General features: G+C 42.0%; 2 protein-coding genes across 2 annotated transcripts; both read right to left on the minus strand.

Moving 5' to 3' along the window:
• Positions 1–4,270: 4,270 nt before the first annotated feature.
• slc6a20 (solute carrier family 6 member 20) lies at positions 4,271–14,407 on the minus strand. The gene is made up of 11 exons (XM_084026874.1): positions 14,237–14,407; positions 11,941–12,081; positions 11,110–11,201; positions 10,781–11,008; positions 10,136–10,246; positions 9,407–9,648; positions 8,551–8,713; positions 7,473–7,674; positions 6,594–6,753; positions 6,177–6,342; positions 4,271–4,800 (listed from the first exon to the last, which is right to left on the minus strand). Exons 1-11 carry the CDS (start codon positions 14,358–14,360, stop codon positions 4,630–4,632), a joined length of 1,800 nt encoding a protein of 599 aa, XP_083883000.1. The 5' UTR covers positions 14,361–14,407; the 3' UTR covers positions 4,271–4,629.
• A 5,482-nt stretch (positions 14,408–19,889) lies between these two features.
• ggctb (gamma-glutamylcyclotransferase b) lies at positions 19,890–24,071 on the minus strand (the record flags this gene model as incomplete). The annotated part of the gene is made up of 4 exons (XM_084026709.1): positions 19,890–21,485; positions 23,488–23,620; positions 23,728–23,873; positions 23,961–24,071. 4 exons carry the CDS (start codon positions 24,069–24,071, stop codon positions 21,321–21,323), a joined length of 555 nt encoding a protein of 184 aa, XP_083882835.1. The 3' UTR covers positions 19,890–21,320.
• Positions 24,072–24,882: the final 811 nt, after the last annotated feature.

The following is a 24,882-nucleotide window of genomic DNA, read 5'->3' on the forward strand; positions in this document are numbered from 1 at the left end:
CACCATATCATAACAAGCATTACTGCTGCCAGTTTACTGAGAAGTGTCTTTAAATTTTATGATTTTTGTTGGCGTATTTTGGTGCAGAACTTATAAATCACAGTAGCTGTCTGTCCAGTCTAATATTCTCTTGTCTAATATCTCCAAGGTGTCCACGTCCCCTTGACCACCACTCATATTAGTCACGGACCACTTTGCTTTAGATTATAGACTGTATGTGTAAAGGAAGAGGGCCTATCGGTTGGTAGACTGCTGTTTTGAAGCCTCGAGTTTGGTATTTTGGCCTTTGTCATCTTGTTTTGGGTTATTTTTTTTTAGCAAGAAGTGACAATATTTGGATGAGAGGGTGGAGTTGGGGAGGAGCAAGGCCCCCAGGTAGCATAGCAATGTAACTGTGATATTAATTGGGAAATTTCATTTTCATTTGTGAATAAAAAAGAATAAGAATAAGTAAGAATAAATAAGAATTTTTGAGGCGACCAAAATAGACCATTTCAGTTTTAAATGTAAACATACTAAATGTGTCTCACTTAATGTCCTTTTGTGTGAATGTGAATGACTTCAGCTGACAGGAAGTGAACACAGAGTTGAAAGACGCCTCAGGACGAGTATTCGTCTATTCAGACAGAAGTATGAGAAAAATAAGCTGTTATTGAACATGTAGTAAAACCCCAAATATAAGCATAATATCATTATATCATATTATCACCTCAGTCTGGTGAAAACATTGACAAACATCCATCAGAGCTTTTTGCTGAAACAAATGCTGCTTTCATGGACGTTGGGAATTTAAAGAGGATTAGAATCTGGTGAGTGGAATGTGCTGTTTGGTAGTAATGTGAACTAAATATCAAATTAGTAAAAAAGCTCATACATGAATACGTTTGCATGGCGCGTTAAAAGTGCTTTGATTTAATATCAAAGTCAAAACTCATGGCAGAACACCATAAAACTTTGTGGCTCAAAAGTTTTTACTCAATTTAACTGATACCTTTGTGATGCAGTGTCAATAAAAAGTGTAATGAGATGCTCAAAGGTGGTATTTTATGGCAGGACCGTCACACGGAAAGTCACATCAAGGTGAAATCTCTCTGCCAATAGGATGAGCCTGTAACATGATTTCCTGTTTCCTCCACCTCCTTGTGTGATGAAACATTTCTGCTCCCATTAGCTATTATAATCTTTTTTTTTTTTTAGAAATGTTGTTCGTTTGTTTGTTTTTGTTCAGATACAGTAATATATGACACATACAATGTTTGCAGATCGTCTTGTTGAAAGGTAGTGGCAAGTTTGTCTTACACACAATGTATGTTGAAATCTGTAAATAAATTTAACCGAAGTCAGAATGGCTTCTATGAGTGAACCATAGTTAAAAATGGGAAGAAATGAAACACAAGTAAGTAGTACATTGTGGGGGTTGGGCATCTAGTCACTTACTTGGTGAATAGTAATTCTGTCTAAATACTCTATGAGGGGTTGCCAGGTTTGATTGAAAACATTACCAGAACCTTTCAAGTTTGATATGAGTTAGGACCCCCCGAAGCTGTTGTGTGAAGGGGGGAGAACATGTTTCCACCGAAACAAAATAAGGCATCTGGCCAATAAGGTTGTAAAGGCCAATCGCCAATGCTTTGTCACAGGGAGAAAGGTCTTATAAGTTGGGGGGGGGGGGGGGGGGGGGGAGGCTCCAAACTTAGCCAGCCAAGCGTTTGTATTAGCTATAAAATCTTGACAAGTGTGATATAAATCAGATTAGATACAATACTGACAGCAATACTTTGAACAGCCTTGATCTTACGATACTTCAGTGCTTTCCTTACTGTTTTATTGTATGTTTATTGCCTCTGAGCCAGGTTTTTTCTCTGTATTTTGGCATTGGTTATTTTTTTTTATGAGTCTCCTGCAATTTTATTTCCTTTTGTACTTTGTAACATTGTTAAAAAAAAAAAGTGTTTTAAATTCAATGTCTATCATCAGCCTACAATGTGATGCTCATTTAAACCACCCAGCAGAGCTGTGAGGAAGTTAATGTAACACCACTTAAAGCCAATGGGATTTTTCCTCTGGATTTTGGAATATTTGGAACAACCATCCATTATAATTTAGGGTTTTGCACAACAAGATAAATCTTCACAAATGAGCACCTCTTTTAGGATTTTTGTAGTGCAAACGGAGGTCAAAGTAAAAAGCTAATGTGACACAAAACAATGGGATGGGATATAAGGTAGTGTGTGATGGGAAGTGTCGGGACTATTCTCAGTGCAGCATGGACACTGAGCTAGTCAGAGCTAACCAGCTATGAAAATCTACCGTCAGACTGTTTCTCTCCTGGAATGATAAGATCAAATGAGATAAACATTTATTGATCCCCAATAATCAACGTAATGTTGCAGCAGCTGAGTGGTTCAAGTGGTGTTATAGCCCATGTCTCCGCTGCACTAATACAGTGTGATGGAATCAGGCACAAATGCAGCAGTAGCAGCAGCAGCATTTATTGCACCTGATGAGATGATCAGGTGGCTGAATACGCTGTCAATCTGCTACAGCTGGTCACAGACAGGGTGAGAGGTGAGATTTAGGATGGTTTTGTGTCCTTCATCCCATCTGCCACTGACCCCAGATTGTCCAGTTCCAGTCCAGAAACAAAGCTCCTCACCAAACAAATAAAAATACCCAAAAAGTTGACCATCAGCAACCAAAGCCAAACAAAAGGCCCGAACACCAACGGTAGCTACATGCTGCTGCAGCTGCCTAAGGAGAAGTAAAAGAAAATGACAGAAGGCTCCTGCCTCCTATTTGTAGCCTTCCCTCAATCAGGCTCACAGAACACACCTGAGTAAAAGGCACACGGCACAAATTAGTGCCAAGCATGAAGCCTTAAACTGACCCAAAAGGGTGGTGGGGATGGAGCGTGTAACAGCCAATAAAACTGGCCTTGTCTGCTTATTTAAATATGAGATCTGAGATATCAGTCATAAATCATCATACCAGTTTTACATGTGTGGGAAACCATAACGTTGTGATTTAAAATGTCCCACAAAATGTTCCATGCACAAGTTATAATAACGAGCAAGAAGTCCATCAGAGGCCATCAGAATCCGAGGCGCTTCCAATTTTAATGATGTCATGCATGACCAGCAATGTAGGAAGGTAGTCAATGTTTTTTTTTCTCAAAGTGTATGAATATCTGCAAATGGCAATTTCCGTTCTCCTATCAAACTCTGAAAAAAAGGTTTCCATATTAATGTGATGTTAGATGCTGTGATGATTGTTTGCATGTTTAGGAGGTGGCTCATCACTGAAAACCTGAATGCATGTAGATACAGTAGGACAGGACCCATAAGCAGGACACACATAGACCACATGGACAACATTTTTCTTTAATAAAAAAAAAAAAAATACCACCATCCGCTTTTCAGCATGAAACAAAAAAAGCTGAAAGATTACAAACTAGTTAGAAAAGCACTCATGGTATGTCATATGTTAACGACAATTTTGATTAGTTACAGTTACAAACAACTCATTTAGCCCATGAAAAAATACGATTTCTTGAGTATTCCAATCATAAGATGAAACATGTATCTACAGTATGTACACATTTTACACATTTGAGGGTGTGTGAAGCAAAATTTGAGTATTCAAATTATATTTGCCAGCGTAGATTTTTACTGGTTAATACAAGTGACTTTATGTGCCCTCTGTTCAACACACATCTCTTAGATATCAGGTATCATAGCAGACGCAAGCCCTTTGAAAACAGACCAAACAAACTAAAAAAATAGGAAAAAACAGATAATTTGTACAACCTTCTTACAAAAGATCACATGTATAAATCCTTTACCAGACAACTCAATACACGTTTTTATTAGATGACTGGACTATTAAAAGCTCTAATTGCTCTATGGATCCAAAAATTGTGTTTTCTTTAAAAAAAGCGAAGTATTTCAGGCATCGTGGTGTGATGTCTGCAGGACTACATTCAAATAGTTTCAACTTTTCTAGAGGCTCAAGCCATGTTGGCTACTAGTGATATCTCCTTCTTCCATATTTCAAAAATACCATATCTAACTTTTAGAAAATTACTGAAACAAAGGAAACTGCAAGAACAAATTGAGCGAGTGACAGCGTTCTACAATCCCCTTGCTGAACCAACAAAACAATTCCATTTGGGATTTTGTATCTCTACATATAACCTTGATTTGACCCTGAATTATCTCACTCTATTGATAAGAAACATTTATATATATGGCTGAATATGAAACAACATGACATTTTTGCAGTGTATAAGATACATAACATACTGTCATACACGGAGAAAGCTACATATCTTCATACATTCATCATATTACGACAATCTAGTAAACTAGCATCATGGGAAATACTCGGGCTGCGTTTCCTCAAAATGTTTGGCAATTAAACAAACTGTCACATCACGTTGAACTCTCTTTCAGTGCACAGAGTATTGATTGGAATCTGGCTCAGAAGTTGGACTTTAATACTGATGTACATTAATACATTCACCTGAAGATACCCAACGCCAGGAAATGATGCACCGTAACTGCGTTCAGCTGAAGGACGGCGATATGGGGGGCGACGGTGGGAGATTAGCTCCTCGTCATCATCTGGTCTCTAAGTAGACACCGTGTTGACGATAGGCTGACTCTTGAGATGGTTCCCATGTTTCCTCTTCCGGCAGTAGACGTACAGAGCTGTGAGGGGAACGCAGCTGACTGACGACGCCAGCAGCAGCCCGATGAAGACTTGACCGAAGATGGGATACTCCGTCACCACTGACTTGCCCTGAGAGAGAGAGAGATGGAGAGAGAGAAGTGCAACAGGCAGACGAGGGTTAAACAGCTGCTTCAAGGCTGCAAAGATCAACAGACTGGTGGTGTTCCTGTGACGGAGGCCCACAGTGGAAGAATGCTGAAAAGAATGAGACCTGCTGCTGCCCCATATTCTGATTTCACAACACTTCTCCATGAGAGGGACTTCTCGGACACAATAACAAACAAGACTGGATCGAGCGAAACGTGCCGAAAAACATATTCATTCTCTGTAGGGTCCTTTCCAGTATGTTGGCTTATAATAACTTAATGCTGGTTACTGAAGGTTTCTTTTTCATATTTTATTCAGGGACGCATTAAGTCACGAGTGCCAGCTTGTCCATGTTTAGTGACAGCCAGTTACAGGGTTCTCCCTCAATACTGGGCCAATTCCAAAACTTGTCTTCCCTATTAGTCATTTGGACAAAGAAATGGGAAATAGAGACCCGTAAGCTGGAGGCCTGTCAGCTGGAATTCCCATCAGCTAGAGGCCCATCAACTGGAGGCCCATCAACTGGGGGCTCGTCAGCTAGAGACCCGTAAACTGGAGGCCTGTCAGCAGGAATCCCCATCAGCTGGAGGCCCGTCAACTAGAGGCCCATTAGCTGGGAGCCTGTCAGCTAGAGGCCCATGAGCTAGAGGCCCATCAGCTGGAGGCCCGTCAGCTAGAGGCCCATCAGCTGGAGGCCCGTGAGCTGGAGGCCCGTCAGCTGGAGGCCCCTTCAGCTGGAGGCCCATCAGCTGGAGGCCCATCAGCTGGAGGGCCCGTGAGCTAGAGGCCCATCAGCTGGAGGCCCATCAGCTGGAGGCCCGTGAGCTAGAGGCCCATCAGCTGGAGGCCCGTGAGCCAGAGGCCCATCAGCTGGAGGCCCGTGAGCTAGAGGCCCATCAGCTGGAGGCCCGTGAGCCAGAGGCCCATCAGATGGAGGCCCGTCAGCTAGAGGCCTGTCAGCTAGGGGCCCATCAGCTGGAGGCCCGTCAGCTAGAGGCCCGTGAGCCAGAGGCCCATCAGATGGAGGCCCGTGAGCCAGAGGCCCATCAGATGGAGGCCCGTCAACTGGAGGCCCCATTAGATGGAGGCCCAATCAGCGACTGCCTAGCTTTCCTATGCCTAAGAACGGCTCTGGTCCCATGATAACGTCCTCTCTGTGTTCAGTTATCGTCCAGCCAAATGTATTTTTAGTATTTTTTAAAAGTGGCTTTGTGGCGTCGTCTTATTTGGAACATAAATAAATTGATATTGAGACAAAGATTTGCGATTGCAGTTTGGAGAGTTTATCCTCTGACACATGCACACATTTGCACGGACAAAAGACATTGGCAAAAGAGAAAGAGGAAGGCGCAGCTCACCAGCTCTTTGTTCCATGCTTGGTAGGTGGGTGTTCCTCCTTGGATGTAGTTGACGATGTAGATGATGAAGAGTGTAATTAGAAGCAAGGGGCTGACTCCGGCCCACATGATCTTCCAGTACCAGTTGGGACGATGACCGAGCATGTCTTCTATATCTTTTTCAAACCTAAAATGAGAATATACGGTTTTCATATCACACATCCGGCACTACCCGCAAAGCTTCACTGAAGACACATAAATGTGGGTACAACCCAGGAAAAATGTAGCCATCTAACCGGAGGGGGAGATGGAGAAGCTAAGAAATAATCGTACATTATGGCACTATTATTGATCATACAGAGGGCAAAATCATCGTACAAATAGGATAATCATCGTACAGCTGCCAACACCGGTACTACAGCACACACATACACAAACCTTCTAATTCCATAGATGTAGCTGACAGTTATGACCTCGATAAGGACGATGAACAGCAGAGAGAAAGACGCTCCGTAGTCGTTGAACATGGTGAACCAGTAATTCCCCGACGTGGTAGTGAAGCCCAGGCCGAGCAGCAGACAGAAGCCACACACTAAACCTGCAATCAAGACACGGCACTCAGTCGTTGATGCTCATTCAGTCAGTCGCTGTATAACAACACTGCAGCGGGCATGATGATATGAAGTGATGGGACAAAGGACGCAATTTCCACTTAAATTATCACTGTCCAACCTGAGTTTATTAAAAGTATATACTAAAAGTATATGTATGTGTAAAATATCCTGAGATAACTTGTTGTGATATGACACCATGAATAAAATGTTACTGAATTATCTGCTGCTTTCTAATCCACTACATCTTAAAGGGAAATCTTGTTATGCTTTTTTACTGCGCTACAGTTATCTAATATCTTTGGTTGCTTTGCTTTGATTCATAAAACAAAAATATAATCAACTAATAAATCACATATTATTATAAGGAAAGATAAACCTTTATTGATCCCTGGCGAGAAATTCACAATCTACAATCAGGATGAAGTACATAAAGTAATCACAACGAGCTCCACCTTTGCCAGCTGCAACACTGAAGGGATCAACACATCAATGGATCAATAATATATATTATTCTGAAAGAGGCCATTCTACATAATAAGTACTCTCACTTTTGCTACTTTAAGTCTGTTTTGATGCAGATACTTATGTACTTTTACTGAAGTAACATGAGTATTTCTCCACAGTTACTACTTTTGAGTAGTGAACGATCCTACACAAGGATGTTGATTGCAACATTTCCCGTCAACATCAGCCTTGAGCTTACCGTTGAGCAACTCGTCGCTCATGTGGGACGTGAACTTGAAGTCTCGTAGCGGGGTGATGATGGCCGTGACGTTTCCCAGCATGCTGCCCATTCCCAACAGCAGGAGCATGATGAAGTACAGTACGGACCACAGCTGAGACAATGGCATGTTCTTAATGGCCTCACTGTACACGATGAAGGCCAGACCGGTCCCCTCCACCGCCTGCAGCAGAGGTTATAGATTATAGATCATAGAAATATCTTGAATTAAACTTCCAACTGAAAAGTGTCTTAGAATTCTGGGTAGATTCCGAACATGCAATGCTTGTCATATTTAAATCTTCTGTTTACTGGCCATCAAGGAACATCATTGTTCCTAGTTTGGCAGAATCCGTTTTTGGAAGCTCCCGAATTTGAATTCTCAATATAAATAAAACAGAAGATGTTCAAGGTAAAGCTGTTGAAACTCACGTGTGCCAAGTCGCTAAACCCTAAGAGGTGCCTGCTCTCACCACTGCTGTTTCTTTTTGCTGTTGATCCACTCACTGTAACGACCTGTACATTTGTGGATAAATATGTAGCCTCATTATGTCCTAACTCTACTGTCCCCGCCAGTGTTACTGCTGTAACCTAGTTTCATAATTACCAAATGAAGGGGATGCCCGGGTGGTCTATGGGTTTAAGGCACTGACTGCAAATTTAAATGTTCCCAATGAATTAACCTGATTAGTCTGACTCAGGACTTTTGTTGTGGTTAGTTTGCATTGCAGCACAGATTTGCTTGGCAGCGCAGTTCGGGGTGCATTTCACCCTTGCAGGTGCTTTAAGAATTGCAAATTTTCTTTTTGTCTCATGTGTGCAGGTTTAGTGGTTATAAACGCTGTGTAATGTGAATTTGCACCTGAATCTTTAAGATAACAAGTGAAAGATCAGCTTATATTGCAGCTACTGGATTTTCTCCAATAAATCGGTGCCACTTCAGAATTACTAATTGTACTGTTTTTCTTTTTAAAATGTTTTCATGTCTCTAACAACCCACATGACGTCAGTATATTCTCCTAACATATGTATTAGGTGACTGCAGTGATGAGGAACATACAGTGTCCAGTTCACTCTCCAGGTCACAGACTTCCAGTTTGTCGGCGAGTTCAGCAAACTGGTTTGGGTATGTTGCGTTCAGCTTCTCGATCCACTCGAACACAGTGTCCATGGTGATGCTGTCCTCTGCTAGATTAAAGGCATTCAGCAGCAGTAAGCGTGTCCTGGAAGATGGAAGGGACGTTACATGGAGAGTATGCTATCTTGACCCCTGACCTTGACCCTCGAATGGATTTACTCAACATCAAATTCAACTTGCAGACGTCCCATTCACCAGTGTTGGATCTAAAATCACTCTGAAAATGCTTGGTGGACATTTCACAGAATCACATTTTGTCTTCAACTCAAAATGAACGATGCATCCCAAATTAAAAAAACAACTGTCCCACTCTCTCATGTGGTCCAGCGGTATGGTGTTAAATATTTTCTCAATCCAATCTTCAATTAGAAGGCAGATTTATACTAGAACATTGATGCCAACTTGGTGTAAGTCAGCGGAGGTTCAACTCCTCATGGCTCTTATCATCACCAAGAAAAAAACAACAATGAAACCTCATAAATATTGCAGACTGGAAACTAGATGTAAACCACACCTCCATGGAGGAACTCTCCACTTCCTTAAGTGAACAGACAACATACTTTGATTCAACTTGGTCACTCATTAACTTCCTGCAATCACTATCCCTTCCAACTTCCTTTTTATTACCCTTTGTATCATTATATTAACTTCTTAGTTTGCTAGACGCTGCCTACCCAATCTGCATGTTATGATTCATATTTGTTGATCATTTTCGTTGTCTAAATCTCTTTCCTTCATGTAGCTGTAATAACACACACACACACACACACACACACACCTCTCAAGGCAGTTCTCATAGTTGATGGTGGCCTTGAACCCATAGATGGAAAAGGTGACAATGCTGGCAAAGATGGAGGTTCCACTGTTGATGAGAGAAACGACGATCGCCTGCCGCTCAAAGTTGTTGTGGTACTCGTTGTAGCTGGAAAAAGCGATGAGCGTCCCAAAACCCAAACCCAGAGAGAAAAAAATCTGAGTGGCCGCATTGATCCATGTAGTCGGGTTGGCAAGTTGTTCCATCTGAAAGTAGATAAATGCACACATTTAAAACTATTAGATTTGAAGAATTCCATGGTATGAAACTACATCTATTTTATACTTGCACTATTGCTACACATGTTTGTCAGCAGTTGGTCAGGTAATATCTAGGCTGTAATAAAGAGAAGTAAAAATAAATAAATAAATAGGCCTCCAGGAATTATCAGAAAGAACAGACTCAAACGGTGCTATTTAAAAAGAAATGACATATATTGTACATTATTTATGATGTTTTTTAAGGATCTTCACAAAAAAAGATGTGATGCAAAAGAAAAAGGTTTCTTGACTAAATGCTTGTACCAGTATGTTTTGCTGCCATTTCCCCAGAGTTTTAAGCATATTTTGATGCTTATTGGGATAAAATCACAATACTTTGGGATAATCGTGATGTTACGTGAAATTGTCATATCATGCCTTAAGCAAAGACATGCAAATATGTTTGTGTGCCATAACGGCAACATCACCTTACCTTCGGGGTGAACATATATGTGACACCGTTGATGGCACCGTGAAGAGTGATGCCCCGGATCAGGTAGATAAAGAGGACCAAATATGGAAATATGGCTGTGAAGTACACCACCTACAGGGGGAGCCAAACAGCAGAGTCAGGGTCAGAGTTCAAATGTGGGAGTGAATGGGCACGGGTCAACTTCACCACACCCCTCCCCTAACAACACCTGTATGCTACACAATTCTTTAAATGCACAGTTTCTGTTAGCTGGTTTTGGTCTGTGTGTAACACACTTATGTTAATGTTAGTTCCTGTGATTGTACGCAGTTGCATTCATATGGATAATAAATATGTATAAATACGTGTACAGTTCTATTCACATTCTTTTCATGTTATGTTGATTTCCCTGCAGCTGCAGGATCTATTCACTTGGCATTTTAAATCAAAGTCCTCATAGGTGCTCTAGTATCTAACTTGTGCAACGAAAACTGAGTAGGCTAAGGAAGTCCACCAGCGACAGGGATAGCTCCGCCTTCAAGGTAAAAGTTGGGGGTGCATTTACGGAGATAGATTTTAAAAATAAATGTAGTTGTCAGTTGCAACTAGCAGTCTAGACCCAACCATGTACAACGAGGATGCTTCCATTATTTGCAGCGCTCTCACCTTTCCTGTGGACTTTACTCCTCGGACAATGAACAGGTAGGTAATGAACCAGGCGAGCACAAGGCACAGAGTCTGGCCTGTATGCATGCCTCCGTTCTCTTCTATGGAAGGAGAGATGTCCAGCGTTTCCCTGTAGAAGAAGTACTGGGTGGGTGTAGCCTTTTCACACTCCTCTAGCGGTCCTGTCCGGTTGGAGTTGATGGGGCATTCTGCCCAGGGCAGGACTGACTGGGATGGTAGCGAACACAGAAGAGTGTAGGATTGTTACTTCGCCGTCCAAGTGAGAGAGATATAATTGTTACAGAATAGTTTGTTATTTAGCAGCTCACTTGAAATGAATGAAAGAGGTACCAGAAACTCCATGCATTGATGACGTTGTAGTAGAGACACAAATACATGGACGTCACAACACTAGCAAGACCTAAAACGGGAGGAACAGAGGACAGTTTGTTTCCCATTGGTTTGTCCAACAGTGTTAAAAAAAGTAATGCATCGCACAGTGGAATGCATTATTTGGTGACCGGTTACAATGATTAAAAGGAAACCAAGCGAACTTAGTTAGCCTCAAAGACAGACAATCACACAAAGCACCAGAAGCATTAGCATTTCTCTCCACACGTCCTCATTCCCGACTCGTCAAATACCAACGCTTTGTCAGGACGCCTTGGCTAACTGGCTTGGTTTCAAATGGCTGTTTCTTAAGACATTAAACTTCAAACATAGTGACATTGTGAATACAAAAACAACGTGGTCTACGGCCACGGGCAGCTGTTTCTAAAGTGAAAGTGAAAGATGGAGTGGGGGGCAGCAGTCAGATGGAGTGGGGGGCGACGGTTAGACATACATTTGTACAAATAAAACAACTTTTCATTTTTGCTTATCTGCCCTCCCTAGTGGGAGATTGTGTGTGTGTGTGTGTGTGTGTGTGTGTGTGTGTGTGTGTGTGGATACGGAAAAGCAGCGGTATCTGACGACTTGGTGGTGAGGACGTGCTGGTACAGTTTAAAGTGCTGCTCTCTCAGCCTCATACAATCCAACTGTCCGTTCTCGTTCCTGCCACCAGCAAGACGAGTGTGCTCCCTCTTCACTACTTTATCTGGATGCATTGAGGAGTCCAACAGCTACATCAAGTACAGTCATTTAATTGAGTCAGCACTTACCTACTCCTCCCAAATAAGGACTGATGGCGGACCAAGCCCCGATGCTGCCGAGGCTCATCTTCTGACCAATGGCAAGCTCCAGATAAAATAAGGGAATGCCCTCCAGAATCAGCATTACGAAATATGGTATCAAGAACCCTCCTGAAGGTGTAAATATAGTATGGTTGTAAAACAGTCAAATAGACACACACACACACACACACACACACACACACACACACACACAAAAAATGGAAACAGGAAATATGGTTACTGTAGGTATTCTGAAGGGTGAGTGTAGTACTGAAATATATCACAAGGCATTAAGAAGCACAGAACCTAAAGATATTATAAAATTAAATGAAATGATGCATACTATTTGATCTATAGCGGCTCATTTTTATGCCTTCATGCAATCCTCATTTACGAATGCAATATCTCAAGAATCCCCTGGAGCGATTTTTTTTCAAATTTTGCACAAAGATCCACCTGGACTCAAGGATGAATTGAATAGATTTTGGAGTTCAAAGGTCAAAGTCGCTAGGTTGTACATGAAGCTGTTTGGAGATTTCTGTCCTAGCTCCAAGAAAAATGCCAACCCATTTGCATGGAGGTGGATGGAGAGGTGACACTGAGGTACTCAAGATATGGAAAACAGAAATCATGTTTGATGGGTACGCTCCCAATTAAATTAAATCAAATTAGTCTGGAGATAACTGACATATTGAGAATAAAGTCTCCAATAATAGATGAATAATGGAGGAAAATTACATATCAGGAAACTGTATAGGAAATCTATTAGGAACCAATGGACCTCTAAAATCGCATTAAGCCACAAAGGTTAAGTATCTCCATTTTATTTTGACATCTACCAACTGTAATTTTAGACGTTAACCCTCCACTTTCTGTTTAAGTTTATGTGCACTTTGTTGAATTTTGAAAGCTGCAGAAATATTTATTTTGTTTTTGTTATTGAAAAGTGGCACAAAACCTCCGCGGAATCAGAATATTATATTGAGTATTTAGTTCAGAGTGCCCGTGCTCTAAATGACATTGCCTACATTTTGCGGAGTTGGTGACCCAAGGTAATCCAGCCTTGAGAGCAGCCTGTCACATGTCTCACTGGTTTCCTGCTCGGAAGTTGCACATCGAGGACAGTAATTACAGTAGATGTGTGCTCATTGTTCAATGATCCGTAGATAGCACCCAATAAAGACGTAATGATTCTCCCATCATAACACATCAAGCTAGTTTGTTCCCTAAAAGTAATGTGGGGCATATCTGCCTTTTATCAGCGACACCAGTGTCTCCATACAGTAGCCTTTCTGTGTAATATGTCTTGGTATGACGTTTAACTCAGCAGATCTGGTAAACTTTTACACCTTTTGTCATAAAAAGTCAAACATGGCAGTAAAAGTGTGATTTTGGATTGCATATTGCTTAAAAGAAACAAAGAAAAACAACCCGGGTGGAACATTGGTCAAAAACATCATCACATCCACAGACTGTAAAAGTAATGGCACATCCGTTGATTCACAGTGAGACATTGTGCAATAGGTTTTTATACGGCCCTTCTTGCAGAGAAACATCCACACTTTTACTGAAACTGTTAAGGAGTGGACCTGTTTGATGAGATTGCAGTACAGGAAATCTCAATATAATATTAATTAAAAGCTGCCAAAATGCTTTCCCCTCCTCATCTGTAATAAGTGACATTTGCTGCTTAAATGAGAAGAGAGGAGAAACCCCATTAAACTCTAATTGTGTATATTCCAGAGCATTTTTCTCTGTGCTCCTGTTTGCGTTTTCTTGAATTATATTTTTACTATTGTTTCTTATCACTTCACTATGGTGCTACAGCAGCAGTTAGAGTGTAAAGTCTGTAGATAAGCTCCACAACTATATAAATATCTACAAATTCTGGTATTAGCCATGTTTATGACGCTCAATAAGTCATTAACAATTACTCATTGAGTCCAGTCCTTTAGATATAAAGAAACATACCACCTGCATGACTCGTGTCACAGGCAAGAAGTGAAGAAACGGTGGATAATATGTTCCCCAGTAGCAGAAATAACTCTTATTTATTTACTTATTTATTTTTAATTCAAGGGCTAACCTTATGTGAGAGCTCCATATGATCTATGACGTACACTGACAGAAAACACACAGAAAAACTGAATGAAAAATGCAAATTAGACTTGTGTGTGTCTTTGTGTGCAGGCTACTGATTGACCAGGCCTCCTGGTTAAACATGAACGTGTTTTGATTCGGTGGTCTTATGTAAGCGCTCTCCGGTCTGGAATCAATGACTTACCTCCACCGTGCATTTGACAGAGGTACGGAAAACGCCAAACGTTTCCCAGACCGATCGCATACGACACGCATGCCAGAACGAACTGGATGGGGTTGTCCCAGTTGGGTCTCGCTTCTCCTCCCATGTCTGCGTCCCGTGAACGTCTCCCGGGGAGGGCTCGCGCTCCCGCAGCCGAACCTCAGTCAATGGAACAATAACAAGTGGATCAGCGCGCGCTGTGTCGCCGGCTGCGTGTCACCGTGCGCCCTGCCAGCGTCTTATAAGCAGCTCTCTGTGATTATAATGTCTCAGGAGGAGGGTCTTCTCGCAGGGAAATTCTTATTTTGTCTTATTGCATAACTACTCCTCCCATGTTGTAAACGCTTATGCTTGATATGTACTCTTTGAATGGCAAAACAATGGTTGGTTCATCCGTCAAATGGGTTTAAAAAGCGCATATTCTAATATTTATTTAAAGTATACGAGCGCATTTAGCTTGGATATAGAGACGATGTCTAAATCACTACATTCCACCTCTTTGCAGAAGGAAACGACCCGCACTGTGAGAGGGGGATGCTGTTGCCAGTTAGACTAATTGATCGTGAGGTGGGCGGGACACTGAAGATAACACGAGTGAATGTTTAATTGTAGAGATTAACCCACCAGTGATCTGGTTTCAACCTTCTCTGAGTGTAATCTGAATTGACTGGCTGCTTCCATTGACTTTACTAAATTCATACATTATTAATTAAGAAGCAATTAAGGATGTATTGATCAATAATGTGTTTGAGACAAGAAAGTTTGGACTATTTTGCTTGCATAATTGTTCCCTCGTCTTCTTTTATCTATTTGCACCTGTAGATTTATCCTAAACACACCAACAGTGAGCATTAGATAGATAATACCTCATTTGCATATTGTCTCAGCCCAGCAGAGCCAGCTGAGACAATATGCAAATAGCTAGACAATGGAGAGCCTTAGTCAACACTTCCAGTGTGCCCAATGGGACCAGGCAGCAACCTCCGATTCTGAAAAGTGAAACCCAGATTGAAGTGCCTTGAACTTGCATTCTCTCTGTTGGCCATCAGAGGGCGACTCCTATATGGCTGCAGAAGAACATGAGAACTTGATTTATTATCTCAACATTGTAAACATAAGTTTATTGTCTTAATCCGTAGTTTCAAGTCTTCTTCAATACAGCATGATGTTCATTTAGTGAATGAGTCAAAGAGGCCATAAAAGCAGAGTATATTATATAAAACATTTAAGAAAACATGAACTACAAAACAATAATTTTACATGGTGATATCTATAAGTTAACGTGTTTCACCTTATTCATCCCGTGTCTCCCCTCAGCTATTTTATAAAGCACTAAGGAATGGAATTTGCCAATTAATAATTAACCAACTTTTAACCAACGGAGCCAGCAGCATGAGTTCTGATTGCTGTTGCACACTCGTATCATTAACTCAATATATTCTGAGGAAACTGTGCTGCACACTGGAGAGCACCACTGTGATCGATTAGTTCTGTTATAATAAATACTTAGTGGCCCAGACAGACAGTGATCTCCACTGGAGCACTCACCTTGCAAATATAAGGGACCAGGTTGTCGTTAAAGGGTTGGTGTCCCTGTTACCTAAGATCACTTGTATCCACAGCTTTGCAATGCCTGCATCACTGCTGATGCCTATTTTACCCCGACTCATGAACAAGACCCCCAGATACTCTCTAACTTGGGGGCAGTGACTCACTCCCAACCCGGAGGACACAGTCCCTGTTTCTGGCAGAGGACCATGGCCTCAAACGTGGAGGTACTGACTCTAATCGCTAATACTTCACACTTGGCTGCACATCACCTCAATGCGTGCTGAAGGTCCGGAGTCAATAGAACCACATAATCTGCAAAGAGCACAGATGCTGAGATCTCCAAACCAGAGACCTCCCCCTCCCATGGCTGCACCTGTCAATGAGAATCCTCCTTGAATGAGAGGTTTCCCAGGTAACTCACCAATTCTGTCCTTGGCAAGATCGGGCTCAGACCAAAAAGTAGGATCAACTATCAGATACAGTAAAACACACATTCATGAGCAGAGAATCGAACGCAGTTAGAAGATATACTTTATTGTCCCAGAGGGGAAATTAATGCTACAGCCGAAAGACGCAGTAATAAATACAGTACAAAGACAAAGATAAGACGAAAAATAAGGACTGGCTTGTGAGATAAAACTGTGATTCACTTCCATGCCGGTCACCAGGACTTTCTCTGGTGATGCAGCTGGTTGTGTAACGACCCACATGTGGTTTCTTGCTGTGTCCCACTTAACTGTTGTTGAGTCCACCGCACACAAGAGACCATGTTAGTGCCTGTTGGGGGGCCAGGATTTAGGAACCTGGGCTGTACGACATGACAGGATACCCGTTTCTTGTTTCATGAAGTGAACAAGTGAATGAAAAAGCACTTATGTGCTGTGAAAAAAACAATAGTTCTTAGTTTAAAACAACTTTAAATATGAGAGGGAAATCAGGGTTCAAGAGGTGGAAGGCTGCACTGTAGCTCCGCTGAATAAGGAGCAAGTTCTTAAAGAACTCAATTAGTCCGGGTTTCAGAAATCTCTCTTGACAGACTCCTCATGCAGAATGAAGAGTCACGCTGTTTGATTCCAGTTGGAACAAACATATTTTGACAGTCAAACAATGTCAAATTATTACACTGTGGAGGAGGTGCTCAGAATCCCAAGAACGGATTTAACAAGGGGGGGGGGGGGCAACGGGGCTTCATGCAGTAAATATTACATACAGTAAACCATGTCATGACCTAACTCAAATCTTCACAACAAAGAGGGAGTTTAAAAGTTTAAACAAGACTTAGTTGGTGTAAGTTGTGCATTAGTGAAAGGTGGGTGTGTGCTGGCGTTGGAAAGTGTGAACACAGCAACATGGGAAAGTTATGGCAGCATAACCAAACCTAACCAAACCAATGGTGTGCCTATGGAGACAGCCACAGCAGAAAAGGTTAGTTTGAGGAAACTACAGCTTAAGTAACCTCAGCACAACGGGCCTAGGTGTGCTGAGTTGTACTAATTAGTGACCTGCAAATGGGAGGCACACTCCAAGATGAGACGAGAGGGGCATCACAACCATGATCCTCCTCAGAAGAACGACAGAATCAGTCGTTCCAGGAAGTTCCCGAACACAACATCTGTTTACCTCAATCGTTACCTAGTCAACAGAAATGTTTTATTTGCACAAATGTATGCGTCTTTTATCAGATTCACAAGTTTTTAATCGGCTTTACGCATCTCCACCCCATCTGACCCCCGCCCCCCACCCCTGCCGCTGCCTCAGCCAAAATCTCACTCTGAACTCAGTCCAAAACTTGAGAGCCCTGCATGACTTGTCCATGCAGTTAAAGTTAGTCTGTATCTCATGGCTGCTTTTAAAATAACTAGAATCAAACAAGCAAGTAGGGCACTAGCGTCAGACCACAGCAGTAGGTCCTGGTCTGGGTGACAGGAACCTCATGGAAGTGTCCAGTGTTTAGCCTTCTGCTCTGCACTGCTTGAGACCATGTGATGCGATCAACGCGAGCTGCAGCTGCACAGCAGAGAGGAATCTGTTTTGCCTTGTTCCCCACAGACAGGACAACGTTCTGTCCCAATTACGTCCCTCTATCTCAGACGCTATGTTTATTTGGACTTTCATCATAGCTCCGCTTGGGTGGTTCAGAGGCCTGGAAAACTGTGTAGAGGGAAGAGAGCGTTTCTGGAGAGGGATGCTGTAGAGCAGAGGGGGGCTGAGAGGAGACATGATTTGTCAACATGGAATTCAAAAGGGCCCAACTGTTCAGGAGGCCGATCCTGCGTCCTGTTTCCGTAAACTAGAACTAGCTTCTCCGCAGTAGAGTGGCCTTTCAAACACTCAGGGACAGGAGAGAGAGAGATGGGGATGTTCAAACACCAGAATAATGTGGAACATTAGTGAGGAATTGACCCTGAACAAGGCCCTGCCTCACCTTCTTGTGTTATATGATGGCTTAGGGTCAGGAAAGAAGAAGACATTCCAACTGGCCTTCCCAAACTCCACAGCCAATGATTAACTTCCACAACCAGAGACGGTCCTGTGGCCACCGTTGCTACTTCAGGACAATATGCTGAAACAGCTAACGACGTTACACCATTGGTCGGAGTGAGGGATGATGGTACACCATGGTTCGGCCGAGTTGGAGATTCTCCATTGGCTGTTGCCGTAACGGTCGACAGGAGAGACCTAAATGCAGGACACAGACTAAGAGAATGGATAAGAAGAGGGTGGATGAGGGGGAAAGTCTGGCTGGTGGAGACAGAGAGGAAGAGGAAAACCAGACCAGGGACCAGCGTTGAGGGCTGGATCCTGCATCATAGAGAGACAGGGTTGGAAACCAAGGACAACAAAAACATAGTGATAACTTGAATACATAATTCAAGAGGCATGAGACACCATAACACTTAGGTTTGTCATTATGTAGAGGCTATATATATACTGCATACATGGTGTATATCCGAGTGCTATATACGGTACGCAGACACACGTTTGCATCCCTTAAATGCTTGTAACAAAGATATGTAATGGAAGCAGGATATTTTTTACAGGTTAAACATAACATTTGTCTTTCCCTGAAGAACCTAAATATTGTATTCCTTTTATTTCAGCTCATTGTGAGACGCTGTATGCTGCACTCACCGTGTGTTTGAGAGAGCAGCAGCATTCAAATGATCGCCAGTCCTCTAACTTGTTGCCCTATTTTAGAAATCGGGACGGACCACATTTCCCATGACCCCCTATAGCCTAATGCTGGACTGAGCATTTTATTAAGTTTGCTGCTTTATGTTCCAAAATACACATTGAGTTGCTTTTGTTCGTGTTTGTGATTGTGTTGTGATACTGTTTATAATGGCAAACACATCTGTTCATAACATGGTGGTTTGTGTTGGTACTTGATTTTGATCCTGAGTGAGGTGGTGGGTTCTCTTCCTTTGCCTTGTATGTTGTATGTTCTCTTTTTTAGGTAATATTGTTAGAATTAACAGTGCACTCTGCCAGATAAGCAATGTCATGACACCATTTTTGAAATATAAAAATAATGTAATTGCTCAAATCAGACAGCATATGCACCGATATCCATATATCTGTGGCAAATATTGGCCAATTAAATCAACCAAAAAAGAAACTAGTCTCTAGCATATATATACTACTTCAGTACACAACAACCATTTAAGCACTGACCACAGACAGCCCAGCCATAAAAGGGGCTGTTTGAGAGCTGCTTGTTTGCGTGCACTCCAGAGGTGATTGATGGCTGAAAAACAACGTGGTAACAAACCAGTAGATTAGCAGTGAGGAGATTATGAATCAACGCTTGCATAAAGTGAAAATACTCCAAGTAAATCTGTTTTAAGACACTTAAACCCTCACCCTTAATACACTAAGGCTTGGTTGCAAATGCAAAAATCAACAGTTAGAGGTGGCTTCACCAGAAAGAGAAAACAATGAAACTGAACACTGAAAAGGTCAAATGTCCGTTTATGACATCAAGTCTAGACTAGAGTCTTCATTTCAGTCCTGAGCAGAGTTCTATTTCTATCATTTCATTTAATTTAATTAAATGACGAAATAGAAGTTGTGTCCGTGTTGACATGAACCACTTTAATGTATATTTCAAATAGTGTTACAGTTGGCCATGTGGGAAATGACAAGTAGCATCACAAATATTACATTTCAAAGGGCATTAGAGGAACATAATGTGTCATATTTCCTTCATGACAAATTACAGCCACTGTATGAAAATAATCATGCGGTGACTTACTCGCTTTATTTTGGTAATAACAATTTGCCTGCTATTTTTTGGGGTTGGCAATTATGTTAAAGTAGATTGGTACTAAGTGACACCATGAGTGTAGCACCATCCCATAGCAGTACAAAGATGCTGGTATTTGTTTTTAGTTGTTCATGACTCAAAGGGGCGCTACAAGAAATAACAATTGAAATATGGAGGGCCTGTATTTCAATCATAAACAAATTAAGGCACTGTGGTGAAGCCATTAAGAACATAACTTATATTATTTAACATTTCTATTGGATCTCATACCTCTATGCTTTTCATCTTTATTGGTAACTCAAGTTTGATCTGGTTGACGGTGGTCACTCAGACCCATACAGGCTGCTGGGATTAAGGTTAGACAAGTTAAACATTAAGCAGCCAGCTAAGGTGAACCTTTGAAGGGGTGACGACCCAGGCAAAAACATTGCTTGGTCAGTTTTGAGATTTTCCACTAGTTTTTCTTCTTTAAGACTAGGAGAAACATCCGAAAATACATATTTATGTGTTAATTTTATATCTTGTCTATTTGCACCTGTAGATTTCTCCTAAATTCAACAAAATATAGCATTAAAAATGCCTTATTTGCATATTTAAACATTAAAAGTCTCAAAACTCGTAACATATAAAATAATGATCTTATTGAAAGTAATCAACTGGGGAAGTTTCATGGTGGTATCTATTTTTTGTTGTTGACCCTATTCACCTGAAGTGTCCTCAAGATGGGTGGAATTTTAAATGTTTTTTCTTCGGGAGCCCGAATTGACCAAGCTTTCCACTTTCAGTCCCATCTATATTCTGGAGGTTTTTATGAAGAGGTTTGTTCATATGAATTATGCAAAATTATATTTAAAATGTAAATACATTTTTTATGGCTGCTGACAGTATTGTCGGGTTTATTGTTGTCAAAGAGGTTTCCTAAATTCTCTCCGTAAAAACCTTTGACTCCATTATGTCAGAATTCTGAACCGGTCTTTATCCAATGTTCAGATTTCTGGAAATGTGTGTGTACATTTACACATATTTGATAAGATAATTTGCATATTTATAACTATTTTCAGAAAACTTTTCTTAATGTAAGTATATGAATTGGGGACGTTTCATGCTGATATCTTTGAGTTATTTGTATTATTTCCCGCCCCTATTCTTCCTGGGGTGTCTCCTGACCAGAAGCTACAGCAGAAGGTTGAATACAGTGTAACAAGAACTTTCCTGTAGTGAAAAGTGGACCTGGATTCTGCTGGACTGTCAGGCATCAGAACGGTGGTTGGCCCTCTCTTTGGCCCTCCTTCTGGCTCGCTCCAGTTCAGCCATCATGGGTAGAGGACCCTCATACATGTTGGTTTTGATTGTCCTCAGCTTCTCCTGGTAGTCCTTGGGCAAGCCGTTCTGCTCCGCTCCCATCACAATCACCTGCAGTGGGTGATGAAGCTGAATACATTGAATGTCTTTAACTAAAGTCCCTCATTTTCTCATTACCAATAACAACCGAATCCCCAAATTTGTTGTTGGCATCTTGGCTTTTATCAACCAAGTGACATCAGGAGTTGAGCTAAGTACAACTAAATGCTGAAGAAGACATTTTAAGGTGATCAAAATGTTAATGAGTTTCTTGGACTGAAAAAAAAATGTGAAAGCTTTAAGTTGTAAGATGAAAACAAGGACAACTCCTAGACCGGACAACAGCGTGTTAGCGACAAGGTAGCCCCGCCGTAAAACATGCTTTATCGCCTATTCGCCTCGAAAAAGAACATAATTTACTAAATAAACTTCATGCTGAATTGAAGAAGACTTGGAACTAGAGATTGAGACCATACACTCATGTTTACAATGTTTACTGAGATATTAAATCAAGTTAGAAGTAGGGTCATTTTCTCATAGACTTCCATGCAATGAGACTTCTGTTTGGCACTTCAGCCTTGGCTTCACTTTTAGGACCCGGAGGTTGGGGCTGTATTCACAAAAAACATCTTTAGGCTGACACACAAAATCACAGGATGCACATACAGATTACTTCTATTTTAGTTGGAGATCAACGTCCCATTTAATCCCATTTAGGAGGAATCTTAGTGGTACGGTAAGATCCTTCATGAATATGACCCCACGTTTTTGGAATTTAAAAAAATCAAATGGTTGTACAAGTGTTGTCCAAATCACATGCTTGTGTCAGGACCTTCATGGATCAGTGTACATCACATTCCCATACACTCACGTACATCAGGGGGATTGTTCAGTATGTTACAACCAAAATACTATCGAAAGAATTACGTAAACACCTAGCAGCTCATGCAATGACAAGGCCTCGTACAACAGAGGGAACAATGTGGTTGACTCTTGCATACACACAGAAGACAAAGCTGTGACCACAAAGCCACACTGTTGCTCTCGGCGCGCTGCCTTTCTCTCGGCCATGTTTGAAGCTCTCACATGTGCCAAAGAACTGTCTGGTACTCCAGCTTACAAGCTGTCAGATCTGTGAAACGTAGCACAGCAGAGGGGGGCGTGTCCTGGCTGTTTGGACCTGTTGATCACCCAGTCAGGTGACAAGGGCTATGAGCAGACTGATCCATATTCCAGAAGCTTCCCAGAGAGAAATGGAGTAGAAGTGAATAGGTGACGATGCCCCTGACCTGATTCACGGTCCTATTCTTTTGTCTTTCTAATACAAAAAAAAAAAGCATTTAAACATGTTCACAAAGAGTCACAAAGAGTGACAGAGGTCCATTAAATAAAGCAAAAACATTTATAATGTCCATGGGTGACTGGTAATTCAACCGTGACAAAGTTGTGCAGCAATTTACTCCAATGTGACAAGACGAAAATGCTAATCCTGATAGCTTTCTCTTTGACCTCTTTACTTTCTTCTCCCAATAACTTAGCCCAAGTAACTCATTGGGCTGTAAAATCCAACATGTCGTTGAAGGGAATGTAAAACATCCAGGATGTGTTGCATTCTTGTGTGCAGAAATCACAGGGAAGTAGTTGGGTCACGGCAGGTTTCTTACAGAAATGGAAATCTGTAAATCAAAAAGCTCGTCCCACTGACCCTCATGCAGTAAGACGTCATTTCAAAAGTGAAATCTTAAACAAAACACTGCTCCATAGTTAGCAAACTGATTTAGAGTTGAGCAAAAATGCAAGTTCTACTGCAGTGCGGAGAGGTTCTAATGTTATGTAGCCTCCCTCCACTCACTGATATGCATGGGTTGGACAAAATAATAGAAACACCTGCCACTAAAAGCAAATACAATTTAACAGCGCTCTCGCAGCCTCACACACACACACACACACACACACACACACACACACACACACACACACACACACACACACACACACACACACACACACACACACACACACACACACAGCGTGCTCTGAGGCCACCAGCATGGATGTGGTGAAGCCGTCTTACCTGTAGGTACTGTGGTGATGGTGGGGCGTAAATACAGCTGTTCATTACGTAGGTACGACAGTGGAGCTCCTGGTCTTTTATCTTCACTGATAGCTCCACAGGACTGTACGCACCTAACGTCACATTCTCTTGACTGTGCACACGCACGCACACACAGACACACACACACACCCACACACATGGTAGATGTCAGTTCACAGGAAAAGCAGGCCTTGAAAGAAATTGATAGGGGAAAACTACCTGTCGAGAGAATCCAGGTCAGACATGCTCATCCTCCACACCACACCCCACACCTCGTCCCCTGGGCTGTGCTCTATGGTGGCCACACCTCCATGCCACCGGTCACTGGCAAGGCCTTTATGGTTTCCAAACGCCAATTTATAGTCCTGAACAGGAGAAAAGGTTTTAAGAGGTTGTAGTGTGTAACAGGTCATATGGGGCAGAGCGCTGATGCTCCTGCTATCAGACTGTACCTTGAGCCTGGCCACACAGTGTACCGTCGCCGAGGGATTCCTGAGCTGGAGCCGCTCCTTCAGCAGGTTGCTGCCGTATGCAAAGTACAGGAAGGTGTGGTTCTTCTCCATGTTGGGGGGTGGGGGGCGGGGGGAAGACGAGAGCGAGGAGGTGAGGAAGGTTACGAGCAGACGGAGGAAGGCGGCGGCGGCAGAGGCGGAGAGTCGAGCTGAGCCACAGCTGAGTGTTTTGGAGGAGCAGAGGGCTGAGGTGAGACAGCGGTGAGAGTTGCGGTAACAGGAATGAAGTCCTGGCCTTCCAGCACTCACACACCATTCTCATGCTAATCCCCCGCACTGCTGTTGAGCGCTATTCACACTCACAATACATGGTTCGCCTCATGTGTTGAGCCAACAGCTCGGAGCCATACGCATAGATGTGCCTGCATGGACGTCACTTCACTTTATGGCTGTTTAAAGAAATATAAACTTTATACCAGAGCTCAATGATAATATAACCAATAACCTGGTTAATATCTTGGTGATAGCAATGAGAACACCAACAACAGGATGGTTTCATTTGCTTGACAGTAACATGAGCAGCAGGAAGAACATCTCAGCAGTTACTTGTTGAAACAACGGGACTCACACCATTACCATCACGTTTTTATTTTCTTGCAATTGTGAAATTGTGAATTACAAAAAATAAGACAAATATTTAAAAATATGAATCTGTTTGTGCCACATCTTTATCTGATTACAGAAATGAAGCCCCAATATGGTCATGCGGTTGTTATTATTACATAATATCATGCATAACCTCATGCATACACCCAAATGTGCCGTGTGTAAAAACAGGATGGCAGCTTATCGGGAGCGTTATCTGTTTCTCCATCTGTGATAAATTAACTGTGAGTTAGCGATTGGAAAGTTGTCCCATGGT

Source organism: Eutrigla gurnardus, assembly GCF_963514095.1.
Source record: "Eutrigla gurnardus genome assembly, chromosome: 14".
Taxonomy (NCBI): Eukaryota; Metazoa; Chordata; class Actinopteri; order Perciformes; family Triglidae; genus Eutrigla; species Eutrigla gurnardus.

Bases quoted from the DNA above. Each gene is read 5' to 3' on its own strand.
- slc6a20 (XM_084026874.1), bottom strand. From the start codon at position 14,360: ATGGGAGGAGAAGCGAGACCCAACTGGGACAACCCCATCCAGTTCGTT. The intron at 9,649-10,135 runs GTAAGGTGATGT...ATCTACTTTCAG, and splicing joins CATATATGTTCACCCCGAAG to ATGGAACAACTTGCCAACCC. The intron at 7,675-8,550 runs GTATGTTCCTCA...CCTCTGCTGCAG, and splicing joins TGGAGAGTGAACTGGACACT to GCGGTGGAGGGGACCGGTCT.